Genomic DNA, 18,878 nt, shown 5'->3' with positions numbered 1-18,878 from the left:
GCAGTCATATCAGAAAACGAAACCAAGCAAAGACAGCCCCGGTGGCTCAGGCACCCAGGCCTCAAGGAAACGGAATGCACTCTGCTTCGACATCAGCACCTTGGGAGGGAGGGAGGGCTAGCCCCCTAGGCCTCTTCTAGGGGACCGTCAGCATCTTTGGGGAGGAACTGGGGCACATTTCTCCCCCTCCCCCTGACACTAAGAAGGATGTCATGTCTCATGAGGCCTACCCCACCTCTACGCTATCCCTTCCAACCCACTGCTTTTGGACCAACTCCTGCTTGGTCTGGTTGGGGCCAGAGGATTGTTTAAAGCCTCTGTTTCCCGGGCCAGCCCTGCAGAGCCTGGCTTCTGTATGTAGCAGAAGCTGCTCTGTGAGCTGTGTGCCCACAGGAGAGGGTATCGAATTCCCCGCAGGCTCCAAGGGCTGGACGTCCTGATTCCCAGTTCTGATTCCAAAACTGGTTTAACTGCTTCTCCAGCTGAGCCTGAGAACCTGAAGGCTTCACCCAGACCTCCTGCAGGGTCATCTGCCAGGGCGCCCGGACCTCAGACCTCGGGGGCTGCAGCTGAATGGGGCTGCCTGCTCACCCAGCCAACACCCAGCAAGGAGGCCCAGGGCACACAGACAGGGCAGGCATCTCCCAGGGACTGGGTATTGGTGAGAAGAGAGATCTAAAAGGAGCAAGAAAACTGTCGCAGGTCAGACTCTGTCTCCACTTGTCCCATACTTAGAGTCCCGAGAGCACCTCCTATCCAATAGTTGGCATTAGATAAAATACATCAATGACTTCCTTACTGTTTTAGGCCCTGACAAAAAGAAAATCTATTTCTGTGGGCTCCTTATACCCATTCTTATAGCACCTTTGGGGTACCACGGGGTTTCACCTCTGAGAGTCCTTTGGTCCTCATAGCAGCCCCTAGGTATAAGCCCATTTTATAGATGAGGGAGGTTCAAAGCATCGGAGTACTTACTCAAAGCCACACAGTAGCCTACTCTGGCACAAACCTCATTCTGATTTCAAACCACGTGCCTCCCACCCCCACCCCCACCCCCACCCCGCCACTCCAAGCTGCACCAGAGGCCCCAAGGATATGACGAACGAGGAGACCTGGAGACCTGGAGAAGGTCACACCCCTTCTCCAGCCTTAGCCCCTTCACCTACAGATTCCCTTCCAGGTCTTAACCTCTAGGGACAGGAGCTCTTGGTTCTTCCAAGGAGAACTGAGCCATGTGTGGGCTCCCCTGGGATGCCCTTCTCCCCATGGCTGCCTGATGATATGCTCATAGTAGAGGAAAGACAGACAAGAGGAAAGTCCTCCCACACCCACACTCCAGGTCCTCAAGGGCGGCTGCAGTAAAATCCTTGATGAAGAGTCTGAATCAATTTGATCTTGTGCGACTGCTTGATTCCCATTTCCATGGATGATCAGAAGCGAGCCCCAGGCCATCGAAAACAACCCCAAAGTGGAAATGACCTGAAGTCCGCAAGCAAGGAGATGATTATCAGAACTATGGTATTGAGAATTCCCTGGCGGTCTAGTGGTTAAGAACCTACCTGGCAATGCAGAGGGCACAGGTTGTATCCCTGGTCGAGGAACTATGATCCCACGTGTCACAGAGCAATTTGGCCCATGTGCTGTGCTTAGTCCCTCAGTCATGTCCGACTCTTTGCGCCCCATGGCCTGTAACCCACCAGGCTCCTCTGTCCATGGGGATTCTTCAGGCAAGAATACTGGAGTGGGTGGCCGTGCCCTCCTCCAGGGGATCTTCCAGACCTAGGGATTGAACCCAGGTTTCCTGCATTGCAGGCAGATTCTTTACCATCTGAGCCACCAGGGAAGCCCAAGAATACTGGAGTGGGTAGCGTATCCCTTCTCCAGGGGAACTTCCTGACACAGGGATCGAACTCAAGTCTCCCTCACTGCAGGTGGATTCTTTAACGTCTGAGCCCATACACCGCAACTACTGAGCTCATGCACCCTGGAGCCCACTCACTGCAACAAAAGATCCCACATGTTGCAACTAAGACTTGACACAGCCAAATAAAGAAATAAATATTACAAAAATAATAACCACGGCACTGAGCATTGAAAGTAGGGTGATGAAGACCTTTTTAGAGATGTACACATCGCAAAAACACATTTTTTGGATAGAAACTGGGGTAAGACAGATTGCAGAACTGCATGTTCTGTATACAAGTCTTAAAATAATACTCAAAAAGAATAGAGGATACACCAAAATGAGAACCATAGTTACCTGTAGAAGTTGGCGGTGACTGTTATACAGAATGTATTGTATTTCACATATGTTGTTATCATATATATTTTTTATCCCCAAGGATCAAAAAGAAAAAAAAATTTTAAGTTTGCAGTAATTACCTCCTATCAATATTTTTCATCCAAGCTCAAAGTCTTCAGCATACATCAAGTCTGCCACCATCACTGTAAGGAAAGTGCCAAGGTGGCGAGTATCACACTCTTAGCTTTAGAAATAGACACACAGAGCCCTGGCTGAGACTCATAGCCCCTTCATGATGATCAAAAACGCCCTCACAGGCCCCACAGTTCAGTGTTCACTTCTGAAAAAAGGACATTCAAGGATTCCAGACATTTAGTTTATATTTCTAACACAGCCTTCCTATTTTATGTACCTTGGGGAATCAGTAATAGGATAGTGCTCAAAAATTACTGAATATACAAACAAGTTGGGGAAATTCACATTTCAGCTTTAATGAATTAAAAGAAGTTTCTCTGTGGGAGGATCCTCCAAGAGGGGCATATAACATATATCGTTTTCTAGCTGAAGTTCACTGAAGCCTTCTGTTTTAGGACTGTCTCTAGGAGTAGCACTTCCCTGGTGGCTCAGGTGGTAAAGAATCTGCCTGTAATGCGGGAAACCCAGGTTCAATTCCTGGGTCAGGAAGATCCCCTGGAGGAAGGCATGGCCACTCACTCCAGTGTTCTTGCCTGGAGAATCCCATGGACAGAGAAGCCTGGAGGGCTATAGTCCATGGGGTCCCAAAAGAGTCGGACACGACTGAAGCGAGTTAGCATGTACGAGCAGCAGTTCTACAGATGCAGGAACATCTAGGTAAGCGAAGTTCCTCTTCCCTTCAGTCCTCCAGCCCTGTGGTTCTCAGTTGTGGGTGCACAGTGGGACCATTCAGGGAGGCTTCATTTTATTTTATTTTATTTTTTTCAGGTTATCTGCCTCCAAAATCTTTTTTTTTATTATTTTATTTAATTTTTAAACTTTACATATTTGTATTAGTTTTGCCAAGTATCAAAATGAATCCACCACGGGTATACATGTGTTCCCCATCCTGAACCCTCCTCCCTCCTCCCTCCCCATACCATCCCTCTGGGTCGTCCCAGTGCACTAGCCCCAAGCGTCCAGTATCGTGCATCGAACCTGGACTGGCATCTCGTTTCATACATGATATTTTACAAGTTTCAATGCCATTCTCCCAAATCTTCCCACCCTCTCCCTCTCCCACAGAGTCCATAAGACTGTTCTATACATCACTGTCTCTTTTGCTGTCTCGTTCACAGGGTTATTGTTACTATCTTTCTAAATTCCATATATATGCGTTAGTATACTGTATTGGTGTTTTTCCTTCTGGCTTACTTCACTCTGTATAATAGGCTCCAGTTTCATCCACCTCATTAGAACTGATTCAAATGTATTCTTTTTAATGGCTGAGTAATACTCCATTGTGTATATGTACCACAGCTTTCTTATCCATTCATCTGCTGATGGGCATCTAGGTTGCTTCCATGTCCTGGCTATTATAAACAGTGCTGTGATGAACATTGGGGTACACGTGTCTCTTTCCCTTCTGGTTTCCTCAGTGTGTATGCCTAGCAGTGGGATTGCTGGATCATAAGGCAGTTCTATTTCCAGTTTTTTAAGGAATCTCCACACTGTTCTCCATAATGGCTGTACTAGTTTGCATTCCCACCAACAGTGTAAGAGGGTTCCCTTTTCTCCACACCCTCTCCAGCATTTATTATTTGTAGACTTTTGTATCGCAGCCATTCTGACTGGTGTGAAATGGTACCTCATAGTGGTTTTGATTTGCATTTCTCTGATAATGAGTGATGTTGAGCATCTTTTCATGTGTTTGTTATCCATCTGTATGTCTTCTTTGGAGAAATGTCTATTTAGTTCTTTGGCCCATTTTTTGATTGGGTCATTTATTTTTCTGGAGTTGAGCTGTAGGAGTTGCTTGTATATTTTTGAGATTAGTTGTTTGTCAGTTGCTTCATTTGCTATTATTTTCTCCCATTCTGAAGGCTGTCTTTTCACCTTGCTAATAGTTTCCTTTGATGTGCAGAAGCTTTTAAGGTTAATTAGGTCCCATTTGTTTATTTTTGCTTTTCTTTCCAATATTCTGGGAGGTGGATCATAGAGGATCCTGCTGTGATGTATGTCAGAGAGTGTTTTGCCTATGTTCTTCTCTAGGAGTTTTATAGTTTCTGGTCTTACGTTTAGATCTTTAATCCATTTTGAGTTTATTTTTGTGTATGGTGTTAGAAAGTATTCTAGTTTCATTCTTTTACAAGTGGTTGACCAGATTTCCCAGCACCACTTGTTAAAGAGATTGTCTTTAATCCATTGTATATTCTTGCCTCCTTTGTCAAAGATAAGGTGTCCATATGTGCGTGGACTCTTCCAGAAAATTGCAGAGGAAGGTAAACTTCCAAACTCATTCTATGAGGCCACCATCACCCTAATACCAAAACCTGACAAAGATCCCACAAAAAAAGAAAACTACAGGCCAATATCACTAATGAACATAGATGCAAAAATCCTTAACAAAATTCTAGCAATCAGAATCCAACAACACATTAAAAAGATCATACACCATGACCAAGTGGGCTTATCCCAGGGATGCAAGGATTCTTCAATATCCGCAAATCAATCAATGTAATACACCACATTAACAAATTGAAAAATAAAAACCATATGATTATCTCAATAGATGCAGAGAAAGCCTTTGACAAAATTCAACACCCATTTATGATAAAAACTCTTCAGAAAGCAGGAATAGAAGGAACATACCTCAACATAATAAAAGCTATATATGACAAACCCACAGCAAACATTATCCTCAATGGTGAAAAATTGAAAGCATTTCCTCTAAAGTCAGGAACAAGACAGGGGTGCCCACTTTCACCATTACTATTCAACATAGTTTTGGAAGTTTTGGCCACAGCAATCAGAGCAGAAAAAGAAATAAAGGGAATCCAAATTGGAAAAAAAGAAGTAAAACTCTCACTATTTGCAGATGACATGATCCTCTACATAGAAAACCCTAAAGACTCCACCAGAAAATTACTAGAACTAATCAATGACTATAGTAAAGTTGCAGGATATAAAATCAACACACAGAAATCCCTTGCATTCCTATACACTAATAATGAGAAAACAGAAAGAGAAATTAAGGAAACAATTCCATTCACCATTGCAACGGAAAGAATAAAATACTTAGGAATATATCTACCTAAAGAAACTAAAGACCTATATACAGAAAACTATAAAACACTGGTGAAAGAAATCAAAGAGGACACTAATAGATGGAGAAATATACCATGTTCATGGATTGGAAGAATCAATATAGTGAAAATGAGTATACTACCCAAAGCAATTTATAGATTCAATGCAATCCCTATCAAGCTACCAACAGTATTCTTCACAGAGCTAGAACAAATAATTTCACAATTTGTATGGAAATACAAAATACCTCGAATAGCCAAAGCGATCCTGAGAAAGAAGAATGGAACTGGAGGAATCAACCTACCTGACTTCAGGCTCTACTACAAAGCCACAGTTATCAAGACAGTATGGTACTGGCACAAAGACAGAAATATAGATCAATGGAACAAAATAGAAAGCCCAGAGATAAATCCATGCACATATAGGAGGCTTCATTTTAAAACATCCTTTGGTCTGCGCCCCACCTTGGATTTGGTCTTGTAGGGTTAGGGCTGAGTCAGGAGTACATGAAGGTCAGGGCTGAGAACCACGTCTCCCCCACACCTTTAAGCCACCCATGCTAACAGGAGGTCCACACCAGGGCTGGGGTCCAGCCTCAGAATTATTCAGGCATCAACCATTTTGGAAGCTAAATGGCACCTCAAAGGGCATCCAGTTCAATCTCTCACTTTACAGAGGAGGAAACTGAAGCCCCCAAAGGACTCAAGCCCTGCCCCCTCCTTTACTGACTCCTGCCAATGCCAGGTTGCTCTCAAGGCCCCCCCAGGCCTCTGGACCACAGGACCCTTCAGTTGGAGGGAGAAGCAAAGGAAACCTTCAGATTTCCAAGGCCATTCTGTTACCACAGGCTGACCATTAGGCTCCTCTCTGGCAAGTGGACCCCAATACAGACAAATCCCAATTCAAGTTCTGGTCCCAACATGCCCCAGAACTGAGGGTGAGAAACCAGGAGCCCGCTGGCTCACAGGAACAGGAAGCCTACCCTGGCTGTGGAGCAATCATACCATCGGGGTGCCCAGAGGCTGCCGGAGCAGAAGCCAAGTATCTTCTCCCTCCTCACAGCCTCCACCGCAGGAAGCCCCAGAGGCTCTGCCATGGACAGAAGACTGCTGTCCACAGCAGTACCAGCCCTGAGTGGGTGGCCTTGGCCCCTGCTCTCTTCTGTAAACACTCTGGCCCCTGAACATGGAATTCTGTGGTAAAAAAAAAAAAAAGAAATCTCCACACTTTTCACATCCTGTACCTCTGATCACTCACTCCCCTTTTCCAACCTTAAGACACCATTATTAATTTCTCTTTTAGAGTTTTGAGGGGGAGTGGAAATCTCTGAGGATTGGGGAGAAGGTGTTATGCAAGGTAAAGTGAAATACACAGACACACTCACACACCGCCTCCCAGGCCTGTTCCCTGAGCTCCCAGCTCATGGTGACCAGCCCTCTACCCTTGGTCCTGTCACTGCCAGGACACTGGGGCCCACGGGGAGCTATTCTCCCAGAGACCATCCATCCTGAAGAGGAGTTTCTAAGGGCCTTCTAACTCCAGGCCCCAGCTAAGCTCCTTGAGAAGTATCTCCACTGAGCTCCAAACTGCCCTCTGTGAGTATACCGTGGGAAAGCTGTGCGTGGAAGCAGACAGGAGAGCCCCTCCGGGTTCCCTCGGAGTTCAAACTCATCCTCGTAGCTGACACCCCCAGGGAAGGACAGCGAACTGAAGGAGGGGTAGGGTGGGGCTGCAGGTGGCTTCTGTGTGTGTGTTCAGTCTCTTTAGTCGTGTCCCACTCTTTGCGACCTCATGGACTGTAGCCTGCCAGGTTCCTCTGTCCATGGGATTTCCCAGGCAAGAATACTGGAGAGGGTTACTATGCCTTCCTCCAGGGGATCTTCCCAAGCCAAGGATCGAACCCACGTCTCCTTCATCTCTTGCATTGCAGGCAGATTCTTTATCGCTGAGCCACCGAAGAGAACCTGCAGGTAGCTTCTAACGTGGAAGCAGAGCTGAGCAGCCAGTGCTGAGGGAAGCCCCTTTTCTGGGGCTGCACCTGTGCTTTAGCTAAGCTGCCTGAATCATATTCTTTAGGGTCTTGTTAATGTCTGTGAGCTTTATCAATGGAAGGGCTGCTGTTCATGAGGTCCTTGACTTCATGAATGATGCCCTCCAGGGCACCCACATCTGTTCTATGGTCCTGGGAGGTGGAGCTGGGTGGGGCTCTAGGAGACAAGCATCAGAACTCTACCAGGGCCAATTTAATCGTATGATAGTAAGTGCAAGGCACTACTTCTTAAAACATGACTCACACAGTAAGAAGCTAACAGAAAATTCACATGCATCTTTCAGAGGAGTAAAGTGATTTCAAAGGCGTCTCACCCCTCAGAGGCTGCCTCGGGTGCCCCAGGGAATCCTCTCCCCGCGCTGCCCTGGGGACTGGATGGAGAGAGCGCGCCTCTGCCAGAAGCTTACGGTGCAGCCAGGATGTGCAGGTCCAAAAGGAAAGCCGCCCGATCACCGTCTTCCCCGCCAAGGGAAGCAGAAAAGCCGATCGCCCCTTCCTAAGTCCCCGCCCTCCTGCAACTTTCAGGGAACAATTCAGGCCCCAGGAAGCCGCGCCGGCTCCGTGAGCCAGGAGAGGGTGCAATGCCCGCGGCCACCTGTCTGGGTGCCCACCTTCCCACCCGCCCGGCCGCGCGTCCACGCCCGCGATTCCTACCATGTCCCCCGCGGTGGCTGGAGCGGCTCCGGGGCGCACTCAGCCCGCTCGTCAGCTCATCCCACCGGCCCGGCCCGCCCCTGGCCCCGTGGATCTCGGGGCTGCTCTGGACGCGGGTTCGGGACCGAGGGGCCACAGCTCGCTAGCGGCCAACTCTGGGGCGGGCGTGCGCGGCGGGATGCTCTGCGGTTAGGCTTGGTACAGGAGGTCTGGGCCAATGCACACGCGGGATCTGCGATTCTGCGGGACCCTTCCTGCAGCCTCGAGCCCTCCCGGATCGGCTACGGACGTCCGCAGAGTTTGCGAAGTCCGTGCCTCGCTGTCCGGCCCAGCCTCCCCACTTCCCCGAAAGCGCGGGAGGCGGGGCGCCTTTCACAATAAAAGCCCTGCCTGGGGCTCGGGCCGCCGCTGCCGCCTGGAGCGGGAGCCCAGGTGCTAGAAAGGACCCGGCCGCGGCCGGCCGCCGGTGATGGGAGAGGGGCGAGGGGCCCTGCGCCAGGCCAGGCTCAGGGCATCGCCTCGATCTCGCCTCCAAGGGGTGCGGTGCCCAGTGAGCCCAAGGCAACCTGGTGGGGGGCTGGGGGGGTTCCTGCGCAGGGTCGCCCAAACTATAGCCCCAGCAAAGCCTCAGAAAGACAACTTTAACTGGCATCTCTTAGCCATGTTTGGGCCCGGTCCCCATGGCTGATTTGGAAGGAAACGCTGAAGGAGCATTCCTTGAGTACCTCAGGTCATTAAGGAACAGTTTTTCTCCTCCAGAACTAACCATTGCTTAAGTCGCTGCAGCAAGCCACTGACACCCACCTCTCCGCGAGAGGTGTACACCGTGCCTTGTGTCCCTTGAACCATCCATGGCCGGCTGCGGCGCAGCCCAGTGCTCCCTACTGAGGAGACTGGGCCTGGAACCCTCAGCCCTGGAGTTGGGGGCTGGCCCCTCTGTTCACGGCTGAGTGACCTTCTACCTGTGTCTGGACCTCTTTGAGTCCAGTGTTCCTAAGCAACCCAACGCTTGTATCTCAGGATTCTTCGCAGCCTGCAGGCACGAAGGTGGAAGGTGGGGAAGGAGTCAGCAGTAGGACTCAGAGAATCTGGGAACCAGGCTAAAATATTACTCTCCAAGACAAGCTGGTAAGAGTCATCATTAGATTGACAGAAACTGGGGTCTCCCCAGGAGTTCCCCGCTACACAACGCTTTGAGGTTGTCACTGACGACACTGCTTCTTAAGAGGGTCTCCTTAAATTGGGGGTGTGTGGTGGGGATACGACAGATGGAAAGGAATGTATTTCTTTCAGTCCTTATGTTCCAGATGTTTTCCAGAGGTTATTTTATTTCACCATCACAAGCAATCCTAACAGAGAGAATTTATTACCACCTTTTTTGAAATAAGGAAACTGAGGATTAAGCAGTTGAAGTCACTTTCCTGAGGCCAGACAGTCAGTTAGCAGTTTAGCAAACCAAAGCCTATTTGCGAGAGCTCTCGAGAAAGATGAAGAAATGGATAAGCCAGTAAGGATGCTGGATGCGGGGCTGAAAACCACAGTCTGTGTCTAGGGAGGATGGGGAGAACTGACAATCTGAGTGCTGGCTGAGGAATGTGGGGGAAGAGGGAGTGGGGCAGACAGTATAAATTTTCTTGTGTTTTGTCCAGATGTTTGAGGGGATGATGTGGTCTTTTGAGTCTCCTTTCCTAAGTGTAACCCATGTGAGATGTACATTCTTTGTCCTGACTTTTTACACAAACATATATGTAACTAAATGTAACTAAACAAATGTAACTAAAACAAAATTGTATAAATCATTATTACATGTGGTGCACGCCAATATTTTCTATTCTATTCCACCTTAATTATTTTTAATGGTGGTCTCTCATCACTAAACGGTTTCCCAGGTACCTCCGTGGCGAAGAATCCACCTGCCAGTGTACAAGACACAGGTTCGAAGCCTGGGTCAGGAAGATCCCCTGGAGGAGGAAGTGGCAACCCACTTCAGAATTCTTGCTGGGAAAATCTCATGAACAGAGGAGCCTGGTGGGCTATAGTCCATGGGGGTCGCAAAGACTTGGACACAACTGACCATACAAACACACACAGTGATCACTATATACCCCCAATGTCCACTAATGAGTACAGTTTGAAAAGCACTGTACTTGGGAGTAGAACAGACACTTCTTTAATGCTGTCAAAGAGTTTGGTGGTTCTTTTACAGAGTGTATCTATAACATCAGATCAGATCAGTCACTCAGTCGTGTCCGACTCTTTGCGACCCCATGAATCGCAGCACGCCAGGCCTCTCTGTCCATCACCAACTCCTGGAGTTCACTCAGACTCACGTCCATTGAGTCAGTGATGCCATTCAGCCATCTCATCCCCTGTCGTCCCCTTCTCCTCCTGCCCCCAATCCCTCCAGCATCAGAGTCTTTTCCAATGAGTCAACTCTTCACATGAGGTGGCCAAAGTACTGGAGTTTCAGCTTTAGCATCATTCCTTCCAAAGAAATCCCAGAGCTGATCTCCTTCAGAATGGACTGGTTGGATCTCCTTGCAGTCCAAGGGACTCTCAAGAGTCTTCCCCAACACCACAGTTCAAAAGCATCAATTCTTCAGTGCTCAGCTTTTTTCACAGTCCAACTCTCACATCCATACATGACCACAGGAAAAACCATAGCCTTGACTAGACGAACCTTTGTTGGCAAAATAATGTCTCTGCTTTTGAATATGCTATCTAGGTTGGTCATAACTTTCCTTCCAAGGAGTAAGTGTCTTTTAATTTCATGGCTGCAGTCACCATCTGCAGTGATTTTGGAGCCCAGAAAAATAAAGTCTGACACTGCTTCCACTGTTTCCCCATCTATTTCCCATGAAGTGATGGGACCAGATGCCATGATCTTTGTTTTCTGAATGTTGAGCTTTAAGCCAATTTTTTCACTCTCCACTTTCACTTTCATCAAGAGGCTTTTGAGTTCCTCTTCACTTTCTGCCATAAGGGTGGTGTCATCTGCATATCTGAGGTTATTGATATTTCTCCTGGCAATCTTGATTCCACCTTGTGTTTCTTCCAATAATATATATATTATTATATCTATAATATAGAAAAGGAATTTTAGAGGCTCACACTGATCGGAACGGCCATCATTAAAAAGTCTACAAATCACAAATGCTGGAGAGAGTGTGGAGACAAGGGAACCTTCCTACATGTTTGGTGTGGATGTAACTCAGTGCAGCCACTATGGGAAGCAGGATGGAGGTTCCTCAGAAAACTCAAAACAGAATTACCATATGATCCAGCAAGCCCTCTCCTGGGCATATACCCGGACAAATTTAATATACCCGGACAAACTATAATTTAAAAAGATACACGCATCCCTATGATCATAGCAGCACTGTTCACAATAGCCAAGACATGGAAGAAATCTAAGTGTCCATCAACACATGAATGGATAAAGAAGATTCAGCACATATATACAATGGAATGCTACTCAGCCATAAAAAAGAATGAAATAATGCCATTTGCAGCAATGAGGATGCAACTAGAGATGATCATACTAAAAAAGTAAGTCAGAGAGAGACAAACACCATACGATATCACATATACACAGAATCTAAAATCTAAAATATGGCACAAATGAACCTAGCGACGAAGCAGAAACGGACTCACAGACACGGAGATCAAACTTGCAGTTAAGGCAGGGCCGGGGGCGGCGTGCCGGGAGTTTGGACTTGGTAGGTGCGAACCGTTACATGTAGAGTGGATGCACAGCAAGGTCCTGCTGTTCAGCACAGGGAACTACATCCAGTCTCCCCGGATAAACCATAATGGAAAAACAATGTGTATACGGCTGTAACTGATCACTTTGCTGTTCACCACAGATTGGTACAACATTGCAAATCAACTGTACCTCAATTAAAAAAAAAAAAAATCCTTTAGCCTTCTTTCTCAGTGATGTCTGAGTCATACCGGCATTGGTAGGATAATCATTCTTGTTTTTATTATCTGAACTCTTAGAAAACATGATATTCACAATGTCAAAAATTAAACCAGCACTATCTCAATTCAGATGGGGAAACAGTGGAAATAGTGTCAGACTTTATTTTTGGGGGGCTCCAAAATCACTGCAGATGGTGACTGCAGCCATGAAATTAAAAGACGCTTACTCTTTGGAAGGAAAGTTATGACCAACCTAGATAGCATATTCAAAAGCAGAGACATTACTTGGCCAACAAAGGTCTGTCTAGTCAAGGCTATGGTTTTTCCTGTGGTCATGTATGGATGTGAGAGTTGGACTGTGAAGAAGGCTGAGTGCCGAAGAACTGATGCTTTGGAACTGTGGTGTTGGAGAAGACTTTTGAGAGTCCCTTGGACTGCAAGGAGATCCAACCAGTCCATTCTGAAGGAGATCAGCCCTGGGATTTCTTTGGAAGGAATGATGCTAAAGCTGAAACTCCAGTACTTTGGCCACCTCATGTGAAGAGTTGACTCATTGGAAAAGACTCTGATGCTGGGAGGGATTGAGGGCAGGAGGAGAAGGGAACGACAGAGGATGAGATGGCTGGATGGCATTACCGACTCAACGGACGTGAGTTTGAGTGAACTCCAGGAGTTGGTGATGGACAGGGAGGCCTGGCGTGCTGCGATTCATGGGGTCGCAAAGAGTCGGACACGACTGAGCAACTGAACTGAACTGAACTGATCTCAATACAAATTCGAATAGTTAATCCACAAGCAAAATGAAAAATAGACTGTTACTGCTCAAGGTTGCAACTCACTTAAGGTGGACCCACAATGAAGTCTCCATTTTTGTGAACCGTAAATCATGGCTGCCAACATCAGTGGTAAGGGGGAAAAAGTAATGAACAGCAACTACAGAAGACAGGTAATCTATGCTAGATCCATTTGACACTAAAAACATTGTTGCTTTTAGCCCCTATTTTTCAGGTAGCCTTACATTCTCCCCCAAACTTCTACAGTCATTACTAAAAACTGGAACTTTTTGTGTCTAGAGGAGGGGTTCCCTGGGATGCTAAACTGCCAGTGCTAAAGCTGAGACAGTATTGAGCAAACCTAGGAGGTAGTCACCTTTCGCCTAAAGGAAGCTCAGAGTCTGTACCAGGTATGTCAACTTCCAGAATGGATGAGTTCAGCTAGTAATCAGCTACACTTACTGAGCACCCACATGATGAGGTATATAGTCCAAGGTCTTTTCATGTGCATCCAATTTTTAAAAAAACATTTACAATAGTCCCACAAGGAGCAGTTACAGTCTCCATTTTACAGATGGAAAAACTGAGACTGAAAATCCAGGCTCCACCACTCATGGACTTGAGGAAAGCTGGGAAATGGATTTTTGTCCTTGCCTTGGCTGGAGCGAAACCATATTTGAGTAAACTAAGGGTCAGACACACTGGCAAAGAGGAGAGAATTGGGTAAGTCTAAGGGAAAGACAATGAATTATCAAGGGCTGAGTTAGGGCCCGCCAGTCCCAGGGTCCTTCAGTCCCTCCAGGTGGCTCCTTTAGTTTCTGGAACATTAGGACTTTGTTTTATTCAAAGTTGCATCCCTTATGTGGTCATTCTTCAACTTCGTTTCTAATGGCAGGTCAGAGAAAATTTAGACTCAAGGCATATGACCAGGGAATTAACTCATTATTAAAATGTTTAAATGTGTTTCTGACCCTGTATTCCAAAATCGTTGTCTGAAATTACTGCTCCAGAAAGCAGTAACTATGGGCAAGCTATTTAACAGTTGCATTACTTGTAAGATGCCTTCCCTCTCTATTCTGTGGTCTCCATGAGAACCAAGGAGAAGTAATTTACATAAGACATACTCTCTAAGTGTATACTACTTGAGTTGTCAAGGACCGTACTTAGTTTACTACCATGGATAAAAGAACTGTGTCAACACTGAATTCTTTTCTGAAATTCTATCACTAGTTCTCACTTGTAAAACAGTCACAGCTCAGCCAAGTAGGCCGTATCATATGTAAAGGCTGATTTCCTGGCCCAGCCCAAGGAGTTAAAGATAATCAGCATCTCATTTGCCTACTTATTTACCTGTTCTCCAGGTGTAGGCAACAACGTAAATATTGGCTATTTCAGATTTATTATTTCCTCATCACCATAGTTGGGGAAGGAAAGGGCAACCTATTACAGTATTCTTGCCTGGAGAATTCCATGGGCAGAGGAGCCTGGTGGGCTGCCGTCGGAGTCGGACACAACTGAAGCGAGTTAGCAGCAGCAGCAGCATCACCACAGACCTGAGTAATACTATCATAAAGAACACAACTTCATCACTGATGTTTGATGGCTCAGAGCTCTCCAGCCCCTTTCCCCGCTCCTCTCCTATTGCCCCACACCTGGACACGTCTGCAAGAAACACCGCTAGCTCACTCCCTTGGGGCCGGGGGAGGGCCAAACCACGCCAGCTCCTGCAAGGTGCAGGACTTCCGACACAGAAAGAGTATCTGAATGGCCAATGAGGATATGAAAATGGTACTCACCATCATTAGTCAATAGAAAAATATAAACTAAAACCACAATATGTGGCATCTATACTAACACCAGAATGGCTAATATCAGAAACCACGGAGGAGGAGACTGTAGACCCTCATACACTGCACGAAGGAGGACACATCATTATAAGGACTCTGTGAGGCTTTTGGCAGCTATCTGTTAAAGACCAAATATGCCTAACCTATGATGCAACAATTCCACTCGTAGATTAATTAATTAATTAATGCAAAATTATATAAACCTATCTATCTATCTACAGATATTCAAGAGATATCCATGAATTTGAAAGTGAAAGTTGCTCAGTTCTGTCTGACTCTTTGCGACCCCATGGACTGAATTCTCCAGGCCAGAATACTGGAGTGGGTAGCCGTTCCCTTCTCCAGGGGACCTTCCCAACACGGGGATTGAACCCAGGTCTCCCGCATTGTGGGCATATTCTTCACCAGCTAAACCACATGGGAAGCCCAAGAATACAGGAGTGGGTAGCCTATCCCTTCTCCAGCAGACCTTCCCGACCAAGGAATCGAACCAGGGTCTCCTGCATTGCCGGCGGATTCTTTACCAACTGAGCTATCAATAGGTCAGTCAAAAGATACAGATAAAAGAATATTCATAGTAGCTTTATTTATAAAAGCCCCAAATCTGAAACCACCCAAATATCCATCAACCAGTGGTACATCCAATCAATGGAATGAACAGGAATCAGCAACTTTAAAAAATAATATCCAGTTCTTTATTACTTCAATTTATTTTTTATTTCTTGGTCATGCCAGACAGTATGCGGGATCTTAGTTTCCTGACCAAGGATTGAACCCACACCCCTGCAGTGGAAGCACAGAGCCTTAACCACTGGACAGTCAGGGGACTCCCAGTACTCAGCAACGTTCAAAAGCCTCTGCAGACTTCCCTGGTGGTCCAGTGGTGAAGACTCCACACTTGAAATGCAGGAAGCCTGGGCTGGATCTCTGGGTGGAGAAGTTTCACATGCTGTGTAGGCAGCCAAAAAAAAGAAAAGAAAGCCTCTGCTAAACGTGACAACATGGATACATCTCACTGACAAAATGTGGTAAAAGCATCTGAACATAAAGAGCAGATGCTGAATTATTTTGTTTGTAATCTACGCCAACCTGCAGTAATGGCTAGCCCTCGCGAGGCACTGGTCTGGTAGGAGACACGAGGGAGCCCTCTGAGCCGTCAGGTCTGGGCAGGAGGCATAATGCTAATGTTTGCTTCCCCGGGAGGCCGCCTTGCTCTGCTCAGGCCTGCTCCTTCTTACACAGCAGGAGCAATACACTGCAGTATACTGCAACCATAAAAGTAGCTCTCTTTCATCAATTATAAGTTGCTGTCACCTCTTTATTTATTAAACATACTTTTAGGAATCTTGTCTCCCTAAGGGCACGGGCACATTCTTACAAATCACATGAAGAAAGAGAATCTGCAGCTCTGGAGACAGTCAGATCCAGGTTTAAAACTGAATTTCAACACTTCGGTCTGAATGATCTTAGACCAATAACGTACCATCCAGCCTCAATTTCCTCACCTATAAAATGGGGATATAATGCCTACCTCGTGAAGTTTACTAGAACAGTTTTAAAAACACACAATGAACGTAAGGAACTCAATACCTAATGGGCGCTCATCAAATGGCAGCAGCTGTCTTCTCTTCCAGCTGCACCAAGGCCTCACTCACAGAGCCCTTGGAAGAGCTTCAGTGATTCTCCTACCTTGTTTCTGAAACCAAGAAGCAGTCCAGAGGACAAACGTGGGGCAGCATCCCATCAGCAGGCTTCCGAATGCCGCCTGCCTCTTCTGGAGGTCATGAGACAATGTTTAGCTGATCATATTTATGACCTGGGGAAGGGGGAAAAAAAATTCTAACCAAATAAACATATCAAACATGAAAAAAAAGACCTGAGGATGAATTCCAATGAAGTATAGCCATGGGTAACTTGATTGCCCTTGCCAGTCATGTACAGCAATCCCCTCAATGGAAGAAAAACGACGAAATGCACTGAACTTTGGAGCTGGCGGTAGAATTTCACAGAGATCATCTAGGCTGGTACCAAAATCGTGAGTATGACAGAAAGGTTTTAAATAATGAGGATGTGAACAAGTAAATAGCACCATTCCGTATGGAAGCTGTTCTGGGCTTTGATTCAGCCTGGAGATTCTCCTAGTTACTGCATGATGTCCTGGCAGCAAAAGGGTGGAGAACAAGACACACTAAGGAAAAGAGGCAAAGTTGGGCCACAATCTAGAAAGAAAACGATTCAAGGCTCTGAGATCGCTGTGTCTCTAGGGTCTACAAACTCCATGACAAGCATGAATGCAGAAACCTCTTCTCACAGGCATTTTAAACACCCTAACCTGAAGAACACCCGAAACACTGTACAATGAAACAGGAACACATAATCACAAAGCGGGAGAGGGAAATCAAAGGAAAAACGTGAGGAAACGGGGCCTCACTTTTCTTCTGGAGGTGGGAAATTTGTCATAGCAACCACAAAGAACCGCATGGAGGCTCCTTAAAATCATAAAACCGGAGCAAACAGTATATCTGGTAATGCCATTCCTGGTAAGGTATCTGGAGAAAATACTAATTCCAGGACACATGCACCCCAGGTTCGGTGCATCACCACTGACACAGGGCAGGACATGGACGCCACCAAAACGACCTTGGGAAATGGAACAGATACGGGAATTTCAGTCCATAGGCACAATGAACTACCACTTAGTCATAAAAAAGAAAACTGAAGATGAACGCCATGCTGGACTCTAGCAACATGGGTGGAACTTCATGTGATCACACCAACAAAATGAACACACACAAATGGAGACGAACAGGAACTGACGTCACTTACACAGATACACGGAAACTGTCACATAGAAACTCAGTTACACCCTGAGGGAGAGAGTCCCAGAACAAAGAAAACCTGTATTTAAAAAGGGGAAATGTAAAAGGAAGGGATAAACCAGGTGCTTTGGAGTTACACATCAACACTTGTTCACATTAATTCAAAGTTTTGCTGGCCACTCTGGAATAGTCCAGTGGAATAAGAAACAGAAAAATAATTCACATTTCCAAATGCCAAATGAATGAAGGAACTATTCACCTTAAACCAAAGCAATGATCAAAATACCTAGATGCCAGGAAAAAATAAGATTAAATGAAAAAAGGAAAGAAAGAAAAATGACTATTATCTCTGCCGGAGGCCTCCGGGTTCTGGGCTGGTGTCACATTTCTGGAGCCTGAGCCCTCCGGACCCTGCGGAGGCTGGGGGAGCTAAAGAGGATGGGCAGGCAAGTGGGAACCGAGGACCAGCAGGGTCTCTTCCCCTCCGACTGAGAAGCCAACCTGCAAATCCAGGCGGGCCAAACTATAGCAAACCCATGCCAGGCGCACCCAACACCTGGGGACCCCCTGGGCTGCAAGAGCTCTTAAACAGTCCCCGCTCCACATGTCCTGAGAGTGGGGCTTCCACCTCCCACGGACATCCTTAGAGTCGCCCCGCCTAGAAGCGGCAGCATCCTCAGCACAGCAGCTGCAGCGGTTGGGCTATGTCTTCCCTGGTGAAGGGGACGGGCAGAGAGGCCAGGAGATACAAGGTCTTGGGCTTTGGGCTGGCACACTGCACTCGAATTAAAACCCACAAACAGGCCTTTCACTAAGGCTCTTGGTTGCCTGAGCAAGCCAAGGTGGGCAGGCAACGTGCTGCCGCCTTGTGGACATTTGTGGGGACTGCAACCAGGGCTGATGGGCACTGCACGTTCCCAAGCGTTTTTTCAGATCAGTTCAGACGCTCAGTCGTGTCCGACTCTCTGCGACCCCATGAATTGCAGCACGCCAGGCCTCCCTGTCCATCACCAATTCCCAGACTTCACTCAGACTCACGTCCATCCAGTCAGTGATGCCATCCAGCCATCTCATCCTCCGTCGTCCCCTTCTCCTCCTGCCCCCAATCCCTCCCCAGCATCAGTCTTTCCAATGAGTCAACTCTTCACATGAGGTGGCCAAAGTACTGGAGTTTCAGCTTCAGCATCATTCCTTCCAAAGAAATCCCAGGGCTGATCTCCTTCAGAATGGACTGGTTGGATCTCCTTGCAGTCCAAGGCACTCTCAAGAGTCTTCTCCAACACCACAATTCAAAAGCATCCATTCTTC

General features: G+C 46.8%; 1 protein-coding gene and 1 long non-coding RNA gene across 3 annotated transcripts in view; both read right to left on the bottom strand.

Annotated features, from left to right (window-relative positions):
• GASK1A (golgi associated kinase 1A) overlaps positions 1–8,528 on the bottom strand; it is a 53,966-nt gene extending 45,438 nt beyond the window's left edge. For both annotated transcript variants that reach the window (XM_086366224.1, XM_086366225.1), the window contains exon 1: positions 8,208–8,528. In XM_086366224.1, the coding sequence (XP_086222350.1) occupies positions 8,208–8,210 (3 nt within the window). In that variant the 5' untranslated portion in view covers positions 8,211–8,528. The remainder of the gene's footprint in view (positions 1–8,207) is intronic.
• Positions 8,529–15,423: 6,895 nt separating this feature from the next.
• LOC147348107 (uncharacterized) lies at positions 15,424–16,570 on the bottom strand. The gene is made up of 2 exons (XR_015151007.1): positions 16,441–16,570; positions 15,424–15,700 (listed from the first exon to the last, which is right to left on the bottom strand). It is a non-coding gene; the product is annotated as an uncharacterized LOC147348107 (long non-coding RNA).
• Positions 16,571–18,878: the final 2,308 nt, after the last annotated feature.

Source organism: Bos grunniens, chromosome 22, assembly GCF_055505025.1.
Source record: "Bos grunniens cultivar Pamir isolate PY7600 chromosome 22, Bosgru_T2T1.0, whole genome shotgun sequence".
Classification (NCBI taxonomy): domain Eukaryota; kingdom Metazoa; phylum Chordata; class Mammalia; order Artiodactyla; family Bovidae; genus Bos; species Bos grunniens.
The sequence above is the reverse complement of the archived record's forward strand: the minus strand, read 5'-3'. Positions and strand labels throughout refer to the sequence as shown.